Consider the following 17,773-nt stretch of genomic DNA (forward strand, 5'->3'; position numbering starts at 1 on the left):
TGAAACAGATGGATCTGATAAGGACTAACAACAGTCCTCACAGGTCACATTCTGGAGGAAGAGGAAACAAGGTTTGGAAGAAGGAGGGTAAAAAGAACTAAAAACATGTGCCAAAGGGTCAAAGTGCACTTACCCCTAAAGTTCAGGGATTGATGTGGAACACCACAGATGTACTACTGGACTGTGAAAAGACTACAAACTGGCCCTACTGCATGGGAATGAGTGAATGAGTCCAGAATTTTCACTCCTAACCTCACCATCCGTGAGACATCATCAAACCTAAAATCAAGCCAAGCTCCTCTCCCATGTGGGTTACTGCTACGATTCCAGCAACTCTTGCTTTCTTTCACTCTTTTCTCTAAACAGCAGTGAGATTTGCAAATGCAAAATATATCATGTCATTTCCTATTTGATACCCTTTGATAATCCATCATTTGTCTTAGTGTAAAATCTAAAAACCCTAATAGGGCTTTTAATGACCTGCAGGAACTAGTTCTTACCTTTCTCTCCAAACTCATCTCCTTCCTCCATCACCATGTTCCCCAGGCCTCTTCTCATGACATCCATGCCATGCTCTCTACCTGGGATACTACTTCCATCCTTATTCTCCTCATCTGTAAAGTGTACATTAAAGTACAACATAAACATAGAAAGCTTTCCTAACCCTCTATGTTGATTCAGACCTTATTGTTCCATGTAAGTGCATCAGCTTATACTTTATTGTTTCACAGCAAATATCACAAATAGACATAAATCCATTACTCCTTGGATAAGTCATTATATATCTCTCCCTCTGTCAAAACTAGAGGCTCCATTCAGGCAAAATCTTCCTTGGCCATTTCTTTACCATTGTGTCCCTGCAGCAAGAGGACTGGCATATATAAAGGGCTTGAGAATATTTGTAGAATTAATGAGTGAGAATGAGATAGTAGGCAGGAGTAGCAGAGGTCTTCTAAATATTGGCTGAATAAAAGAAATTTTGGCTCCTCTTTTCCCCTCCTTCCTCCCCTCCCATCTGTTTTCCTTCCCTTCCCTTTCCTTTCTTCTTTTTCCCTGTCTCTCTGCTTGCTTTCTCACTCGTCCTTCCTTCCTTCCTTCCTTCCTTCCTTCTTCCTCTTTTTTCCCTCTCCACCTGCCCTCTCCCTCCACTTATGTCTCCCTACCTCTGCCATCCTCCTTCTCTTCCTTCCTTTCCTAGAATTTCATTAAATAAAAAGCATTAAAAGTCTAAATTCCTGTAGATAAATCCTTGGCACTTCAAAAACCCTTCTTTGTTCTTGTCACTAGGAGAAAATTTAGGTCAATGATCATTTATATATCTTCATTCATTACACAGACATTTAATAGGCACCAATAGCACCAGGAATTGAATCTATAAGGCCAGTTCCTACCAGTACTTAAATGATGTATAACTTTCTATGTGTATGCTTTATGAACTCAGGAGAAATCCTACTGTAAAATCTGAAAGTAATGTGTGAAATCATCATGCCCTGAAATCACACAATTAGATTCTCATCAGAAGATGAAAGAAAGTATCAAAGGATAAAATTGCCCCCAAAATGATTTGATAGAGGCTGTCTTCTGAACAGTTGTTGGCAAGGGGCCATGATGAAACTCTTTCATTATGGCTTGTGGAATTCAACATGGTGCCAAGGATGACATTCTGGTTTGAAGGCTCCAAACTTGCCACTCCCATAATCCCCAAATTAATCCACTGTGTGTTCTTGTGCTAATTTTTCTTACCTAACAAAGAAACTCCCCTTCACTCTTACTCCATAGATACCACACTTTTTTCTCATGACTTTTCTAACAGCCTCTTTGAATTCTTGGTTCCTCAAGCTATAGATAACAGGGTACAGCAGTGGGGTGACCACAGTGTAGAAGACAGAAATGATCTTGTTGATTTCAGGTGACAGGTGGTCATTGGGGTGAACATACATGGAGATCATGGTCCCATAGTAGATAGTGACAACAGCCAAATGGGAGCCACATGTGGAAAAGGTCTTCATCTGGCCAGAGGCTGAAGGAATTCTCAATATGGTAGATATAATGAAAACATAGGACACAAGGGTAAGAAGAAAGCAAATGCACAGCACTGCAATAGACAGGATAAAGATGACCATCCTGGTGATATACACACTGGAACATGAGAGCCGCATGAGGGGAGGGAGGTCACAGAAGAAGTGATTGATCTGGTTAGGACCACAGAAATCCAACTTGGAGATCATTAGGGAGGGCAGAAATCCTGTGCCAACACCTGTTAACCAAGAGATTGCCACCAACTTGGTGCAGGTCTCAGGACTCATCAGGAAAGAGTAGTGGAGTGGGCTGCAGATGGCCAGATATCGGTCACAGGCCATCATGGCCAGAAGAAAGCACTCAGTAGCCCCAAAGAACACGAAGAAGTAAAGCTGTGCCATACAGGCAGGGAAAGAGATGGCTTGGCCGTGGGAGAACAGGTTGGCTAGGAGAAGGGGCACAATGGTGGATGTATACCAGATCTCCAGAAAGAGAATTGTTTGAGAAATACATACATGGGTGAGTGCAGTCGCTGGTCCTGGCTCACCACTGCAATAATGACAACATTCCCTGTGACTGTGAGAAAGTAGATGAACAGGAAGATGGCAAAGAGTAATGTCTGCCATTCAAGAAGGTTCTGGAATCCTAGCAACTGGAACTCAGTGACACTGGACACATTTGGGGGCTTCATTGCCTGTGGAAGGGAAAATATTTTGTAAAATCACTATATAAAAGTCATGCAAATATTTGTAGCTATTGATCTTTAGCAGTTCAGAGACTAATTTTTTTAAATAGTTTAGATCATTGTGTACAACACTTTATAGGGACAAGCATTTTATAGCAACAATTTCATCTTGTTTTTATAAGAAAACATTTTGATATCACAAGCTGAGTGTGGTTGTTAGGTCTTGGAAAGAACCTCAGCAAATTACATTTCTTGTGTTCTCTGAAATTTAGAAGTCTCAGATCCAAAGATACAAACAAAAACAGAAACAAAAGAGCAAAAACAAAACAAAACAAAAAACTAACAAAATGAAACAAACAAAAAATCTCTGATGGAAAGCAAACTCAGAAACTAAGCATAACAATAATTTTTTTTTTTTTTTAAAGCAGGCACATATGGGTACAATGACTTTCTTTTCTCACATACGGGTTTTGTCTGATATAGGAGTCAGGCATAGCATATCTCCTATGCTATATTGGGGAAGTTTATTCATTCTCCTTTCAAACAATATTTACGGATACCTTGCTCTGTGTGTGTGTGTGTGTGTGTGTGTGTGTGTGTGTGTGTGTGTGTGTGTGAAGCTTTGTGCTGAGCTAACCTTCACCTCCATCAGTGTCCTTTCTTGCCCAGTTGGATACCATGCTCTACTACTGAGCATGTATCCTGTATACATTAAATATGTCACCTTCCCTTCACTTTCCTTTCATTCATTGTCAAAGCTAGTCCTGGGTAACGGCAACATCCACCTGCCATACATGAGCTTCCATGCAATAAAGGAGATGAGAGACAACACATAATGTTGTTGTTTTAAAATTCATAACCATTAACTCCAGTGTGTCTTTAATGCTGTGGAACAATGACTCCACCTTTCTTTCATCTATTTACTCTTCCATTCTCCTGAGTGACTAGTTTATACATTTTTTTATTCCTTTTAAAACTTCCAACATTTCCTTGTCTATCTATACCTTCAGTGGAAGTCCTATTGTTCTGAAGAAAAACCTGAAATCCTCTAATGGGAATATCCAGACACTCAGGCTACTAAATTCCCACCTCCCACCTTCAGTTCTTCTGCATCTGCTTCCTACATGTTACTCCAAATTAAAGGTCTATTCCTGGGTTAAGGCAAATCCCTCCACATACGCTTTAGTTCCTACACCCTCCTACATAGTGGAAGTTTTTGCAGGTATTACAATTTCTTACTCCCCTGAATTAACGATGGTCTCTATCTGCCAGATCATTTCCTCAGCATGTAAACAGGCTGGTTTTCTCTCCCTTTAAATAGAACAAATGGGGTGTTTGGGTGGCTCTGTTGACTGGGCATCTGCCTTCAGCTCAGGTCGTGGTCCTGGTGTCCTGAGATGGAGCCCCACATCAGGCTCCCTGCTCAGCAGGGAGTCTGCTTCTCCCTCTCCTTGGGCTCCTCCCCCCACCACCCCTGCTCTTGCTCTCTCTCTCACTCACTCTCTCAAATAAGTAAATAAAATCTTTAAAAAAGAGAGAACAAAAAAAATAAGGTCTTGATGTCATTCTCTTCTCTAAAACCTACTGCCTGCATCTGTCCACTCACTTGTACTCCTTCCCTTCTTGAGGGTATTGTCCCTGTCAACTTCCTGCACCCCCCTTGAATCCACTGTAATCAGGGGTTTTCCCTTACCACTCCACCAAAATAGTAATGCCACATTTCAGTGGCTCTTCAAGCATCCCTAGTGGTCTTAATCTCTTGTCAGCTTGGCTGAATTGATTCCACTGTGTTCCTGGGTCTCCTCTTGTCACTTAACATGCCCAGCTATGTGTCCTCTGAATTCAACTACAGACCTGCCTTTCACATTGTATGCATTTATTTGTTTAGCATCTCTTCACATCCTCCAACCTGTTAATGTAGGCCCTCAGGGTTGAATACCTCTCAGTGTACCCTCATTCCCCTTGAGGTTTGATGCAGGCTCTTGACTGTAAATGCTATCAGCTGGCCCTCAACACCAAAATGTGTGTATCAAGCTTGACTATAGCCTCTTGTAAACAATTTCCCTATATGAAAGCACACTGACGTGTCTGATTAGTATCTGGAACTTAACACTAACTAACCTGCATCTCTTTATCACCCAAGAGTCTCCCCTTAGTCTGTCTGCCACATCTCATCAGTGGTTACTCCATCTTCCCACTGGCTTAGGCCAGAAAACTTGACTTTTGTTTTCCTCACCCCTAGTATCTGATTTCTCACCAAAATCACCTGGCTGCACCTGAAAATGTATGCAGAAAACGTGCCACTTCCCCTCACCTGGATTGTTCAGTAGTCTCCTTGTATCTGCACTTGTTCAGTAAATACTCAGTAAGGCACCCCAAATGAAACTTTTAGAACAGAGGGAAGGAGGGAGGGAGGGAGGAAGGAAGGAAGGAAGGAAGGAAGGAAAAGAGAGAAGAGAAAAAGGGAAAGACAAACAGAGGACAGCATGTGTCACTCCTCTTCTCAAAGCCAACAGTGGCGCCCAGCTTACTGGGTATACTGGGAGCACACAGTGCTGTGAATCATTCCTGATACGTGAGTAAATCAATGTGGCCAATCAGCTCATGCACACATCAGGAATCAACTGTTCTGTTAATACATTGTTGTTTTAGTTCACTGTTTTTACTGTGTTCTATTTCTTCCTCTCATACTTGAGTGAAATCATTGGGAATTTTATCTTCATTTGACCATGAAAAATTCATATGGAATGAAAATAATATCTTAATAAAATCTATGCACTTGTTATCAGGGATACGATGCTTGATGTCTCTTATACATACTGATCTATGTGGTATGTGATTTCTTAAAGTTTAAGAAAGAAAAGAAAAGCCAAAGCCTTCCCAGTGTAGCAGGCCCTACTTTTCTCCTCTCATCTCCTCGTCTACTTTTCTCCTATCCCATTTTGCTCCCAGTGCTCCAACTCCCTTAGTATTGTGCAGACAACATAGGTCTTGACTCCTTTTCTATTCAGCACACTCAGTTCCCTGAGATATTATCTCTATATATTTCTAAGTGGCTCATACCCTAGTCTGCTCGGATAGCACCTTCTCCATGAGATCTTCTCTGGCTACTCTGTAGCCATTCCGGGAGCTCAGGACTTCAATTCAATGCTCAATGCTAGAAGTACCTTAATTATACTGAGCTAAAAAATAAAACAAAAACCAAATCAAAAGAAAATGAAAACATCTACCTCCCAAAATGCTGAGTCTACTTTAGTACTAGCACAACCAGCACATCCTCAGATCTAATTTTGGAGCTTTCTTTGAAATTATATGAAAATAAACATTAAAAATGTGATTATTGCAATCTTGCCTAGAGTCAGCTACACACCTTTGACTTCTTAAAAAATCTTTCTTGGTTACTTTTCAGTTACTACAGATTTATATGCTAAACAATTTAGGCAAAACCATTTGCTTAGTTTTCACATAGAGCATCAGCAAAGGCTAAAATTGCCTTGATAATGAGGAAGAATTTATTGAAGTCTGTGTAATTTTAGAATTCAATGTCAACCAACAAAGCAAACAATACAACAAAATTTATGTCACTTGACACTAAAACGCACCACGTTGATTTCCTTCTGAAAACCTTTGGGCCTGTCTCCACGAGCCTCTCCTACCTGTCTTTTTTTCCCAGCATGGAGAGCCCTAAAGCGTCCCTGCTCCAGGATCTGCCTTGCCCTCCTTGAACCCAAAAGTGGGCTGTGCTTTCCTCATGCAAGTGGAAATTTGCCATCTCTTCTGCTGGGGTTCGACCCTGGAAGAACCAGTCTTCTCCTTTTAATAACTGGGTTTCTTGGGGACCTGGCCCTTCTAAGAATCCTGGTCCCCAGATATTTTTTTTTTCTGTAATTTGTCAATCGAGGTAATAAACAATGGAACCAATCTTCTGAGCTTCATCTCTACCCACTGAAGCTTAGATGTCTATAACACATTCAGGATAAATGAATTTTCACATTCTTTTGGAGAGGTATTTTTTTGAAATTAGGATTGGTCTCAAAAATGTTGAGATAAAAATTGAATCAAAAAGAGCGTTTTTCTAAAATATAGCAAGCAGGCAATTAGTGAACCACCTATCCTGAGAACTGGATATAGGACAGCTGCTTTTTCTTGAATGGCATTTTGCCATCATATTTTAATTGAAAGTATAACTAAATGAAAAAAGAAATTATGACTGAAAATTAATTTGTGCAGTGAGAGCACTCTGTGCCTGAGCTCATTCTAAATGTGAATCTGTCAATTTATCAATGAAAATGCAATATCTGAGTTTGTCTGAGAGGCTGTTTAGTTTGAGTTTTGGAAGATGAGTTGGAAAAGAAAAGGTTCTCAAATCATCTGTAATATAGCCATATTAAAAACAAAACAAAACCAAAACAAGAACACACAGAAAAAAAAATAAAACAAAAATTCAAGTGTATGAAAGGTCATTATAATCTGATGCATTGATGTTTGTGTTAACTAATATCATTTTTTGGAAATAATATGATTCATGTGTATACTTTTTAGAAAACTTGGAAATAGAAGTAGACAAAAATATCAGTACATTTATTTTGGTGTGATATACATAAATGGATATTTATTTTTAACTAAACAACATAATTGTTAATTAATATGCAATAAATTCTAATAAAAATATTTTGTGTGAAAACTGTGATGGAATAAAATATATAGCAAATGGCCACAACTGTATACAGTTTCTTAGGATATGTTGTATACTACAGCATCAGAAGCCATCATGCTTATAGGTAATAAAGGCTGTTGGGAAGAATATTCGGATTACTTGGGGGTGGGATCCATAGTACTGTCTCCCAGAGTTAGGCACTTGATGTCTTACCTTCCAAAGTTTTTGGTAGTTCTACATATGGGGTGATGTAATTAGGTTACTACTGTATAGTAGTACCACTGTATCCGGGCTATTTTTATAGCTAATTATATAGCCTGGATCATTTTGGAATTTTTTTGCTATTACTTTTACAACTACTTTCCATCATAGGTCTTTTTTTATGCTATTAGATTTGGGGGAACAAAATTAAATGCCATTGATAGACTACATGGTAGTCTTGTGTGAGGGGGACTTTGCATATCTAATCTCAAATCTAGATTTGTAATTCCTGCATATTTGCAGGAAAAAAAATGAAAGGCAGAATAGGGTCTGCACAGCAGATTATGTACTTTGACAGTTTTCTCTGGTACTTTCATCTGTACACATCAGCCACAGCTCTACTCATGTTGATGGGAGGGTGTCCATGCCTACAAAGATCATCACTTCTTACACATGAGGGACAGCCAGCCAGAAGGCACATGGAACATAAGCAATATATATATACATACATACCCACAACCAGAAAGTGTCAGGCTTCACAGATCAGCCTGGCTTCCTGGTGAGAGCAAACCATGGGAGGTGGGGGGCCCCAGGATGCTTCCCTCTAATATTCAGGCATGTGGTGACAAGGGTGGGTGTCTCTTCTCTGGCAAGAGAAAATATTAGAGCACATGTAAATAAACATCACCTTTTAAACTAAGCTGGATAATGAGGATTAAAAACCTATCATGAGATAGCAGGAGGGGAAGAATGAAGGGGAGTAAGTTGGAGGGGGAGATGAACCATGAGAGACGATGGACTCTGAAAAACAAACTGAGGGTTCTAGAGGGGAGGAGGGTGGGGGGGATGGGTTAGCCTGGTGATGGGTATTAAAGAGGGCACATTCTGCATGGAGCACTGGGTGTTATGCACAAACAATCATGGAACACTACATCAAGAACTAATGATGTAATGCATGGTGATTAACATAACAATAAAAAAATAAAAAACCTATCATGAAATATATGAATTGCAAGCTATGGTGCACATTTGTAGGTTTGGAAGGCTATTAATGACATAAACACTTAGAAACCTACAAATGTGTACTATATAGAACATAGTGCCTCTCCTTCATTGGGTCATCTTTTCCACACTACTCCCGGTCATCAATTATCTTGGGTATTCTTTCCAATAGCTTTATATTTCCCATGAGCATCATGGCTTCTGATAGTGCAATATGCAGTCTATTGTAAGGAACGTTCATAATGGCCATTTGCTCTGTATTTTATTTCACAGTGTGGCAATTCTAATTGATTTCTTTTTTTTTTAAAGATTTTATTTATTTATTTGACAGAGACAGAGATAGCGAGAGCAGGAACACAAGCAGGGGGAGTGGGAGAGGGAGAAGCAGGCCTCCCGTGGAGCAGGGAGCCCGATGTGGGACTCGATCCCAGGACCCTGAGATCATGACCTGAGCCGAAGGCAGATGCTTAACGACTGAGCCACCCAGGCGCCCTCTAATTGATTTCTTATTTCAAACATTATAAACTTATTTTTACTAAAGTTTATTGCATATGCATATTAATTAAGAATTATGTTATTGCATTAAAAATAAATATCCATTTAGATGTATCACATCAAAACAAATTTACAGATAATTTTAAATATTCAAATTTTCATTTCAGGAATTATATTTTAAAATTCCTCTTTTATATTTCTCAGTAAAGTTGATATTTTAAGGTTTTCTTCATTATATGATGAATCAATTTATCAGTGCACAGAGATATTTGAAATTGGATAATTATCACTATGATAAGGATTATATAAAAATTATAGATATTTAATAGTAAGCTTAAATCTAACCAAATATTGTGGAAAGTCATTTCAAATTAAGAGAATTGATAGCATTTTATTGTACTAACAACCTAATTTCAGTGTAACATGCAAAATAATGATACTCTTATTATAATAATGTAGCCAACATTTTTTGAGCATTTATTTAATTGCAGTCATGGTGCTTTACATATAGTTCTTCATCTTGTGTTTACAACAGTTGTACATGTTGGGCATCAATCTACAAGTAAGAAAGCTAAGTCCTAGAAAGTAAGTGATTCTTTCAAGGTCACTGAGCTCAAGGTTACTATGGAACCATTAGCTCCCCCCAGAATGTCTGGATATAGAGGCCGTGTTGGCACAGAATTCTTTCCTACTGCTCTAGGTAAGAGTGGTAGAGTCTTGTCTTACCAAATATACTTGTTCACAAAATAATGGGGGGGGCGGAGTAACTGCATGCCAATCAATAGAAGTCTCACACAGTAAGCATGGGGACAGACAGCTTCATCTGCAGCCTTCCTCGAGCTCACTGCCATCACTTTTGAGGGCCGTGCTTGAAAAGCTCCTAGCTAATGTGGTATGTGCTCAGTGGAGGATGTTGTGATGCTTTAGAATTATGCCAAGAAAAAAGTAATGAGGGGCACCTGGGTGGTTCAGTCAGTTAAGCATGACCTTGGGTTCAGGTCATGATCTCCGGGGCCTGGGATCAAGCCCCACATTGGGCTTCCTGCTCATTAGGGAGGCTGCTTCTCTCTCTCAAATAAATGAATAAAATCTTTTAAGAAAAAGAGTTAGAAAAAGTAAAGAAAAAGAAGTGGAGGTATTTCTTCTGATTTGAAGAAGATAAATATGGATGATTTTATAGATTAAATAGTTTTTTTTAATATTTTATTTATTTATTTGACAGAGAGAGACACAGTGAGAGAGCGAACACAAGCAGGGTAGGGGGAGAGGGAGAAGCAGGCTTCCTTCAGAGCAGGAAGCCTGTTGCGGGGCTCGATCCCAGGACCCGGGGATCATGACCTGAGCTGAAGGCAGACGCGTAATAACTGAGCCACCCAGGTGCCCCGAAATTCGTTAAATTCTTAATTGTGGTAAAGTACATATTACATAAAATTTTGATAGGAAGGGGTAGAGCTGACTGGAAATAGACTCACCCCTCCTTCTTCCCTCTCCCACCTACCCCACATAGGTGGGCCAACCATCACAATAAAAAGTTGTCACTTAGTAAGAAGAAACGAGTCAGTTTAGAATTTTTTTTTAAGATTTTATTTATTTGACAGAGAGAGACACAGCGAGAGAGGGAACACAAGCAGGGGGAGTGGGAGGGGGAGAAGCAGGCCTCCCGCAGAGCAGGGAGCCCGATGTGGGCCTCGATTCCAGGACCCTGGGACCATGACCTGAGCCGAAGGCAGATGCCTAATGACTGAGCCACCCAGGTGCCCTAGATTAAATAGTTTTATGAAAGAAATTAAAATTGCTATATTTCATCTTTAAAGGAGAGATGCCATTAACAGATGGTGCCTTTAGGGAAATATATTTTGGTCCAATAAAAAGACATTCTGAAACTCAGATTTGATATTGTTCAAACACAGGGAATATCATCTCTCGCTTAGGCATTATACAGGCAAATAATTACTGAATATAGATAAGACAGACATCCAAGTGTTTTGGGAAATGTAATTCTGTGACCTCATAGACAAAGAGTTATTCTGAATTAAATCAGGGGCACCGTTTGCTGACAACATCTAAATTTAACTTTGCCAGTATCATACTGTCTTTGTAGAACTGTGGAAATGAGGTGGTTCCAGAATGCATTCATCACCGATCCTTATTTCCTTTTTTAAAGATTTTATTTATTTATTTGATAGAGAATGAGAGATAGCACGAGAGAGGGAAGAGGGTCAGAGGGAGAAGCAGACTCCCTGCTGAGCAGGGAGCCCGATGTGGGACTCGATCACGGGACTCCAGGATCATGACCTGAGCCAAAGGCAGTCACTTAACCAACTGAGCCACCCAGGCGCCCCACCGATCCTTATTTCCAAAGTAGACTCACCACCTCCCTCAACTCCCCTTCTAATCCCTTAACACTGCTCACCTCTGTTAGGGACTTAATGTGTGATGGGTGGAGACAGAATTCTAAGTTCATGAATTTAAATTATATGCACAGTTATTTTCAAATTCTACTTAAGTTTTTTATAAAGGAAGAATGAGGATCATCCAAACATTGTATCTCATTGCTTGCTGCATTCTCTACATATTTATATGATGTGGTGGGGCCATTATGGGTATAAGGAATGCTTTGTGCAACCTGTGCCAAACAATGATTGGTCATACTGTATTTTTTAGAAATCTTTAATGTCCAAGGACAAACTTGGGCAATGCATTATTTTTTTTTTTTTATAGAACTACCCTCTAGAATCAAGTAACTGAAAAACTGATGAAGTAATTGAAACAACCAGCTGAAGATAATACCCAATGTAGAAATCAATAATTATTCTTTTCAAGACAGCCATGTTTTGAAATTAGCAGGTAATTTGCTATTATTTTGATAAACCCCCTGGCATATAATTATGAAGAAAACCTTCACTTTTGAACATTTCCATGTTGGACACACAGTGGAAATAAGGAAATTCAGAACAATTAGCCCCTGCACACAGTTGAACAGATGATGTCCCCAGCAATTTGCATTTTCCTTTCTTTCTCTCGGGTGCATTGTATGACTGAATGGTGAAGGCTTTGGACAAGCATTTATTGAATATGTGTTAGATGCCAGGCACAAAAACCCATACAAGCCTTATAAAAGAACCCGTTTCACCCACAAAGACAGGTTTACATAACTCACCAGGGTCACCTGAGGGTTTTTGAAGGACATAATATCACTCACCAGGGTCACCTGAGGGTATTTGAAGGACATAATATCACTCACCAGGGTCAGAGCACCAGTGTTTGAATGCAGGTCTATTTCAGCTTCAAATCCACTGTCTTTCAGTGTCATGCTCTGCTTTTAGGGCAATTCTGGGAATTGTACATGCTATTTCAGTGGAATCAAGCTCAAAGAACACCAAAGGAAATGAGTAAATGTTAGTTATACTAATGATAGAAGGTTTGTTATCCTGCTTGGTAATTCAGAAGCTAGCACAAGAGACAAATGAGGGAGAGACTTATTATACCTGCATGAAAGAAAATTCCTACCATGGAAGTGGTGGGGTGGGGTCTGAACAGGATAGGTAGTTGGGAAAATCCTCCTCAGGGGACTAGGAAGAGTGTTCAGATGTAGTACCTGGGCCTGATACCACAACATTGATCTAGGAAAACCTGCTTTCCAGAGATATTTCACCTTATAACTGTTTTCGGTCTTTTAAATTTTACTCTTAAAAGGCCCAGCTCTGATATTACAGGTATTCCCCACTTTTTGAAAGTTTGAATTGCTACATTTCACTTTTATGAGAGACTTACATTAACATCTGCTTTTACAAACCAAAAGAAATCTGACGAGGATTTTTGCTTTTACAAAAGAGGTGGAAAGCAAAACTAGCATTCAGTGTTTGTTTTTGCAGAGAGCAGTTTCAGAGGGGGTACGCGCCCTGAGCAGCAAGGGTAGCCCCACAAAGCTCACTCCCCAAGACCTACACTGGGCATCAGGCCACCATAGCTTTGCACTTTGTGAGCATCTGTGCTTTATCTTGATTTGTTTTGTGCATTTGTCAGCAAAATGCATCCCTAGGTATCAGAAAAACCTAGAGGTTGTTTTGGGGTCTGGAAATGCTCAAAAATGTTCTGTGTAAGTTAATGACGTTTGCTTCTTTTTATTTTATGTATCCACTTAACAATTTTTTTATTAACTTCAGTTAGGCAGCATATAGTACGTCATAAGTTTTTGTTGTAGTGCTCAATGATTCATTGGTATGCATTTTGGTTCACAAAAGGTTTCATATGAACGCTCCACTTTGGGGAAGAACGTATAACTTCTTTATTTATACTTTGAGGATGTATTTGCTTATTTAAAAAATAAGGTTAAACTTTGCAATCTTTTTTTTTCTTTCTTTTTTTCTTTCTTTCTTTCTTTTTTTTTGTAATTGAGTGCTTTGTGTCCAGTCTTGGGAAACCCTTTTCAAATATCACCGTGAATTCTTCCAGATTTCTCTCCCAACCTGCCACTAATTAAAACAATGCATATGCCCTTTTCTCTTTCTTTAAATCTTTTTTTTTTTAAGAGTTTATTTATCCATTTGACAGAGCAGGGGGAAAGGGAGAAGCAGACTCCCCATTGAGCTGGGAGCCCAACATGGGGCTCAATCCCAGGACCTGGAGATCATGACCTGAGCCGAAGGCAGACGCTTAATCATCTGAGCCACCCAGGTGGCCCTCTTTCTTTAAATCTTATAGAAAGCAGGAAAAATTCTCCTCTTTGACTCATGCTTTTCCTTCTTACGCTATAGTGTGTTTGTAGAAGACTCTTGAAATCACAGACATTCTTAGCGTGGGGCATATCATGATGTGCTAAGCATCAAAGCCTATTTTGTGTCAAAGCAATTTACAACAATAGCACTATAAGAAACACTAGATTCCATACTAGGCCATTAATTGCAAATGTGTGAAAGTCTATATATATATGGAAATGCCTCTGCTTTTTCTTAAGTATTTTACATAGACTGGAGATAGAAAAAGGAGTCAAGATATTGCACTCATTGAAGAGTCTTTCACAGGCCTGGCTTGGAGGTATGGCCCGAGAGGCCTAGAAGATCTGTTTTTACATTTATTGGATATACAATAATGGGATCTATATAAATACAGTTGCGTTCAGGCTACCTCTACAAGCTGGGAGAAATTCATATGTCCCATTTTACCCCATACCCCCAACCACACTGGAACATCCCTGAGGATAGGCAAAGCCTCTAATTCACAGTGACCCTTAGGGCTTCAAAACCCAAACCACTAGGAAAGACAACCACAGGGTATCACATTCTGTGACAATCACTGAAAATCTGTCATCAGTGCCCATTTCCCACAAATAAAAATCTAAACATATTCATAGAACATGCAAAACTGGTCATCAGCTGGTCTTTTCCCTGGTCACAGCTAGACCAGGAACCACGTCAAAGTACTGGACCTTCTGAGACACACAGTGTTCTTTCACACCTCACTGGGTTTTGCACTTGTGTTTATTCGGACCAGAGACCCCTAGAACTACAGAGGCTGGCTGGCCATTCCAGATCTCCCTGGAAACTATATTCCAAGAGGAGCTCCCTTGTGAACCTTTTCTCCACATGCTTCATTCTGGTTGGCCCATTTGTCCACCCTCGTGGGTGCATCTGGGAAATTCTGCCACTACCTTGTTATTCGGTCCACGTGCCAGTTCTATCCTATGGCTGGATATAAGCTCTGGGGTCTTCTTCTTAATTAGCTCTGCATTTGATCCCAGTACCTGGTGCCCAGCTCCTAAAACCATTTGTGAAAGGAGGAATACCATACATGCACTGGTCTGCAGAGCACACTAGGATCATCACCAAACACTAGACATGGAAGTTAAGACAGGGTCTGTTTCCATTCCTTGCATTTGTTACATCTCAAATTTCTCATATCTAATATATGCATGGGGTTTACAATATTTTTTTTCAGAGAATGATTGCAGATCTCACATGGGACATTGTATTTATTTATTTATTGCAGAAGCTATACTGGACCCTTACTCTGTGCAGTCTGAGTGAAGGACTTTGGAATAAAAATATGAACAGGGTACATCTTTTGTCCTTAAGTCCCTCAAATTACTCAAAAGAAGATTCTAATGTAAATCACTTTTTAAATGTAGCATTACTACATAAATCTACCTTTGCACATACAGGGAATGGAGCTCACATGTGCGGGAAACTGGCCAAGGGGTGGCATTTCTCCCACTGCACCATCCAGTGTCTCCGACACCCTTTGTCCTCCCTTAGAGTCATGAGGACCTTCTCTGGTTTAACTCTTCCCGGATTCCCTCCATGGAAACAGAGGTGCACTGGATGCAGGTGCCCCCTACCTAACTAGGGAAAGTTGAGGCTGTGTTGACAGAGGACGTTTGAAAACCTTAGCTCAATAAATCACCAATGCAGTCTCTGGGGGAAAAGAAACAATAATAATGCAGAGTGTAACTGCTGAATGAAAACCAATCAAGATCCTTTTAAAAACCACAAACAGGAAGGAAAGTGCTGTGTCAGCGGCTGTTGCTTTTGATGTTTGAACTTTTTTTTTTTTTTTTTCCTGTGGAGTAGAAGGAGCTTGGGTGGAGGAGACTGAATCCCCAGAGCTGAGGCGAATGGTGAGGCCCAGGAGAGCTGAGAGTCTTGGTGAGAAGGACAAGGGACTCGGCTAGGGAAGAAAATATGGATGCCCTGGAGACAGGAAAGGTGAGCAGAGAGGGCTATTCAAAGGATGGAGGATCTCATGGTGTCAGAGAAAACAGGACACAAATGGAGAGGGGGACTAGAGAAGGAGTATTAGTGAAAGTTGGGGTGGATTTGGAACTATGCAAACCTGAAAAAGTCAGGGTAAGAATCTAGGAGGGAGTGCACCAAAATAGGTTTGCATTGACACAAAGAGGTGTTCTATTCACCTTAGAAGAAAGATCATGAGAAAATACAAATTTCAGTTAAAGCAACCCTACTAAACAAAAAAGTGCCACTTTTTTGGTCACTTTCCATAGTATTTGTAAATACAATGAAATCAAATTATAATCCATTCCACTAGTTACCTGCACAGGTGGGCTGCAAGGGAAGCAAATATTTTTCTAAGAACAATGATGGGCACAGACCTCATTCCCCAGCTAACAAGTCTGGAGACAAAACAGAGCTTAAACGCAGCGACCCTAGCATCAGCTGGGGAAGAAATGTCCTCTGATGTCAGCTCACTCACTCAGCCTCACCCTGCTGAAGACTGCTGCGACCCCCAAACCGGAAGCCAGCAAGCTCCTCTTAGCCTCTAGGAATTAGGAAATCTACATTCACGTGAGCTGTGGTATCAATCCATCCATACATCTGAGCACATATATGGCTTTACTGTCTCCCAATAAAATAGAGATGTTTCCATCATTGAGAGTCTCGGGGATATCAGTAAAAAGCAAAATCGTATGTGTAACATGTAGAAAAATACAGATCTTTTGACATAATATTGTCATCTTTGAAATCCCTTCATCCATTAGCTTCTAAGATAAACCGCACTGATTCTGCTCATTCACTGGTTATTTATTCAACTAGTACTTACTGGGTGTCCAAATATGCAGTTACTCCTCAAGGTCCTGGGGATACAGCCTTGAACAAAAATGAAAAGAAAACTCTGTCCTAATGCCGCTTCAGTTCAGTCTCATCTTCCATATATCTTGCTGTTTTTCTTTAATTAAATATACTTCCTCCTGCTAGACCCTGTATCCAGTGTGTGGTATCTGTGACTCCGTCTCACCCTCTGAACAGCACTGTAGGAGTGGAACTAGCAACATCCTCCTATCTTAGAGGTGGACATGGCCTCCCCTAAACCCCCTTAGCCACAAAGTGGCACAGTCTTCAACCTGGGCCAGCGTCTGCTTCTCTACTGAGGAGCCCTGCACCCTTTTACTTTCTGTTCTAACTTCACATCTTTGCTGCTTTGCTCACACCTGCATGTTTGCTCTCAAAAAAATCTAGTTTATTTATCCACTGAGCCTTTGGCACATGACCTCAAGCCTTTCAGACCCTGCACACCACCAGAGCTTCAGGCCAAGCCCTCATCCTTAGAATAAGGACCCACAGGGGTGCCTGGGTGGCTCGGGAGGAGAAGCTTCGGACTCTCAGTTTCCACTCAGGTCATGATCTCAGGGTCATGAGATCGAAACCCCCTCCTCGTTGGGCTCCTCGCTCAGCGGGGCTTCTGCTGGAGATTTCCTCTCCCTCTACCCCTCCCCTCACTCACTCACTCTCTCTCTCTCAAATACAGAAATAAATCTTTAAAAAAATAAATAAGGACCACAAACCTCACAGGAGCTCCAAAGACCTGAGTCATCAGTCCCCGCCTCTGGGACCTTATCTGCTGCTACTCATCCTCATCTGGCCCCACACACAGCCCGCCTGGAGGGCTCTGGTCACAGGGTGAGTCCTGCTCCCTCCCACCACAGTTCATGTTTGTGTCCCTGTGACCTCTGGCTGCTGTGTTGCTGGCTTCCCTTCCTGCTTCCCCTCGCACCGGGCCCTTTAGTTGTTAGCTCAGGGACTCCCTGGGACCTTCACCCTAACCCTGCAGGCTAGTTCAGAGTCCTTTATTATATACTCTTGTAGCATTGCTGAGCATCCTTTCTCCCAGTGATTACTTTGTAATTGCCTGCATTCTCCTGATGCATCCTAAGGCTCCTCGAGAGCTGGGATGTAATATGTCTTTTGCGTACCCTTGCG

At 40.7% G+C, this 17,773-nt stretch overlaps 1 protein-coding gene across 1 annotated transcript; it reads right to left on the minus strand.

Moving 5' to 3' along the window:
• Nucleotides 1-1,480: 1,480 nt before the first annotated feature.
• Nucleotides 1,481-16,743, minus strand: LOC114200273 (olfactory receptor 11L1-like). Its single transcript, XM_028092328.2, is given in 4 exon segments — nt 1,481-2,518; nt 2,521-2,713; nt 8,076-8,208; nt 16,617-16,743. Coding segments are annotated over 2 exon segments (969 nt in total). The 5' UTR covers nt 2,711-2,713; nt 8,076-8,208; nt 16,617-16,743; the 3' UTR covers nt 1,481-1,739.
• Nucleotides 16,744-17,773: the final 1,030 nt, after the last annotated feature.

The sequence above is a fragment of the Eumetopias jubatus genome, unplaced genomic scaffold (assembly GCF_037043125.1).
Source record: "Eumetopias jubatus isolate StellerSeaLion01/CBP00866 unplaced genomic scaffold, mEumJub1_p1.0 scaffold_5, whole genome shotgun sequence".
In the NCBI taxonomy this organism is placed as follows: domain Eukaryota; kingdom Metazoa; phylum Chordata; class Mammalia; order Carnivora; family Otariidae; genus Eumetopias; species Eumetopias jubatus.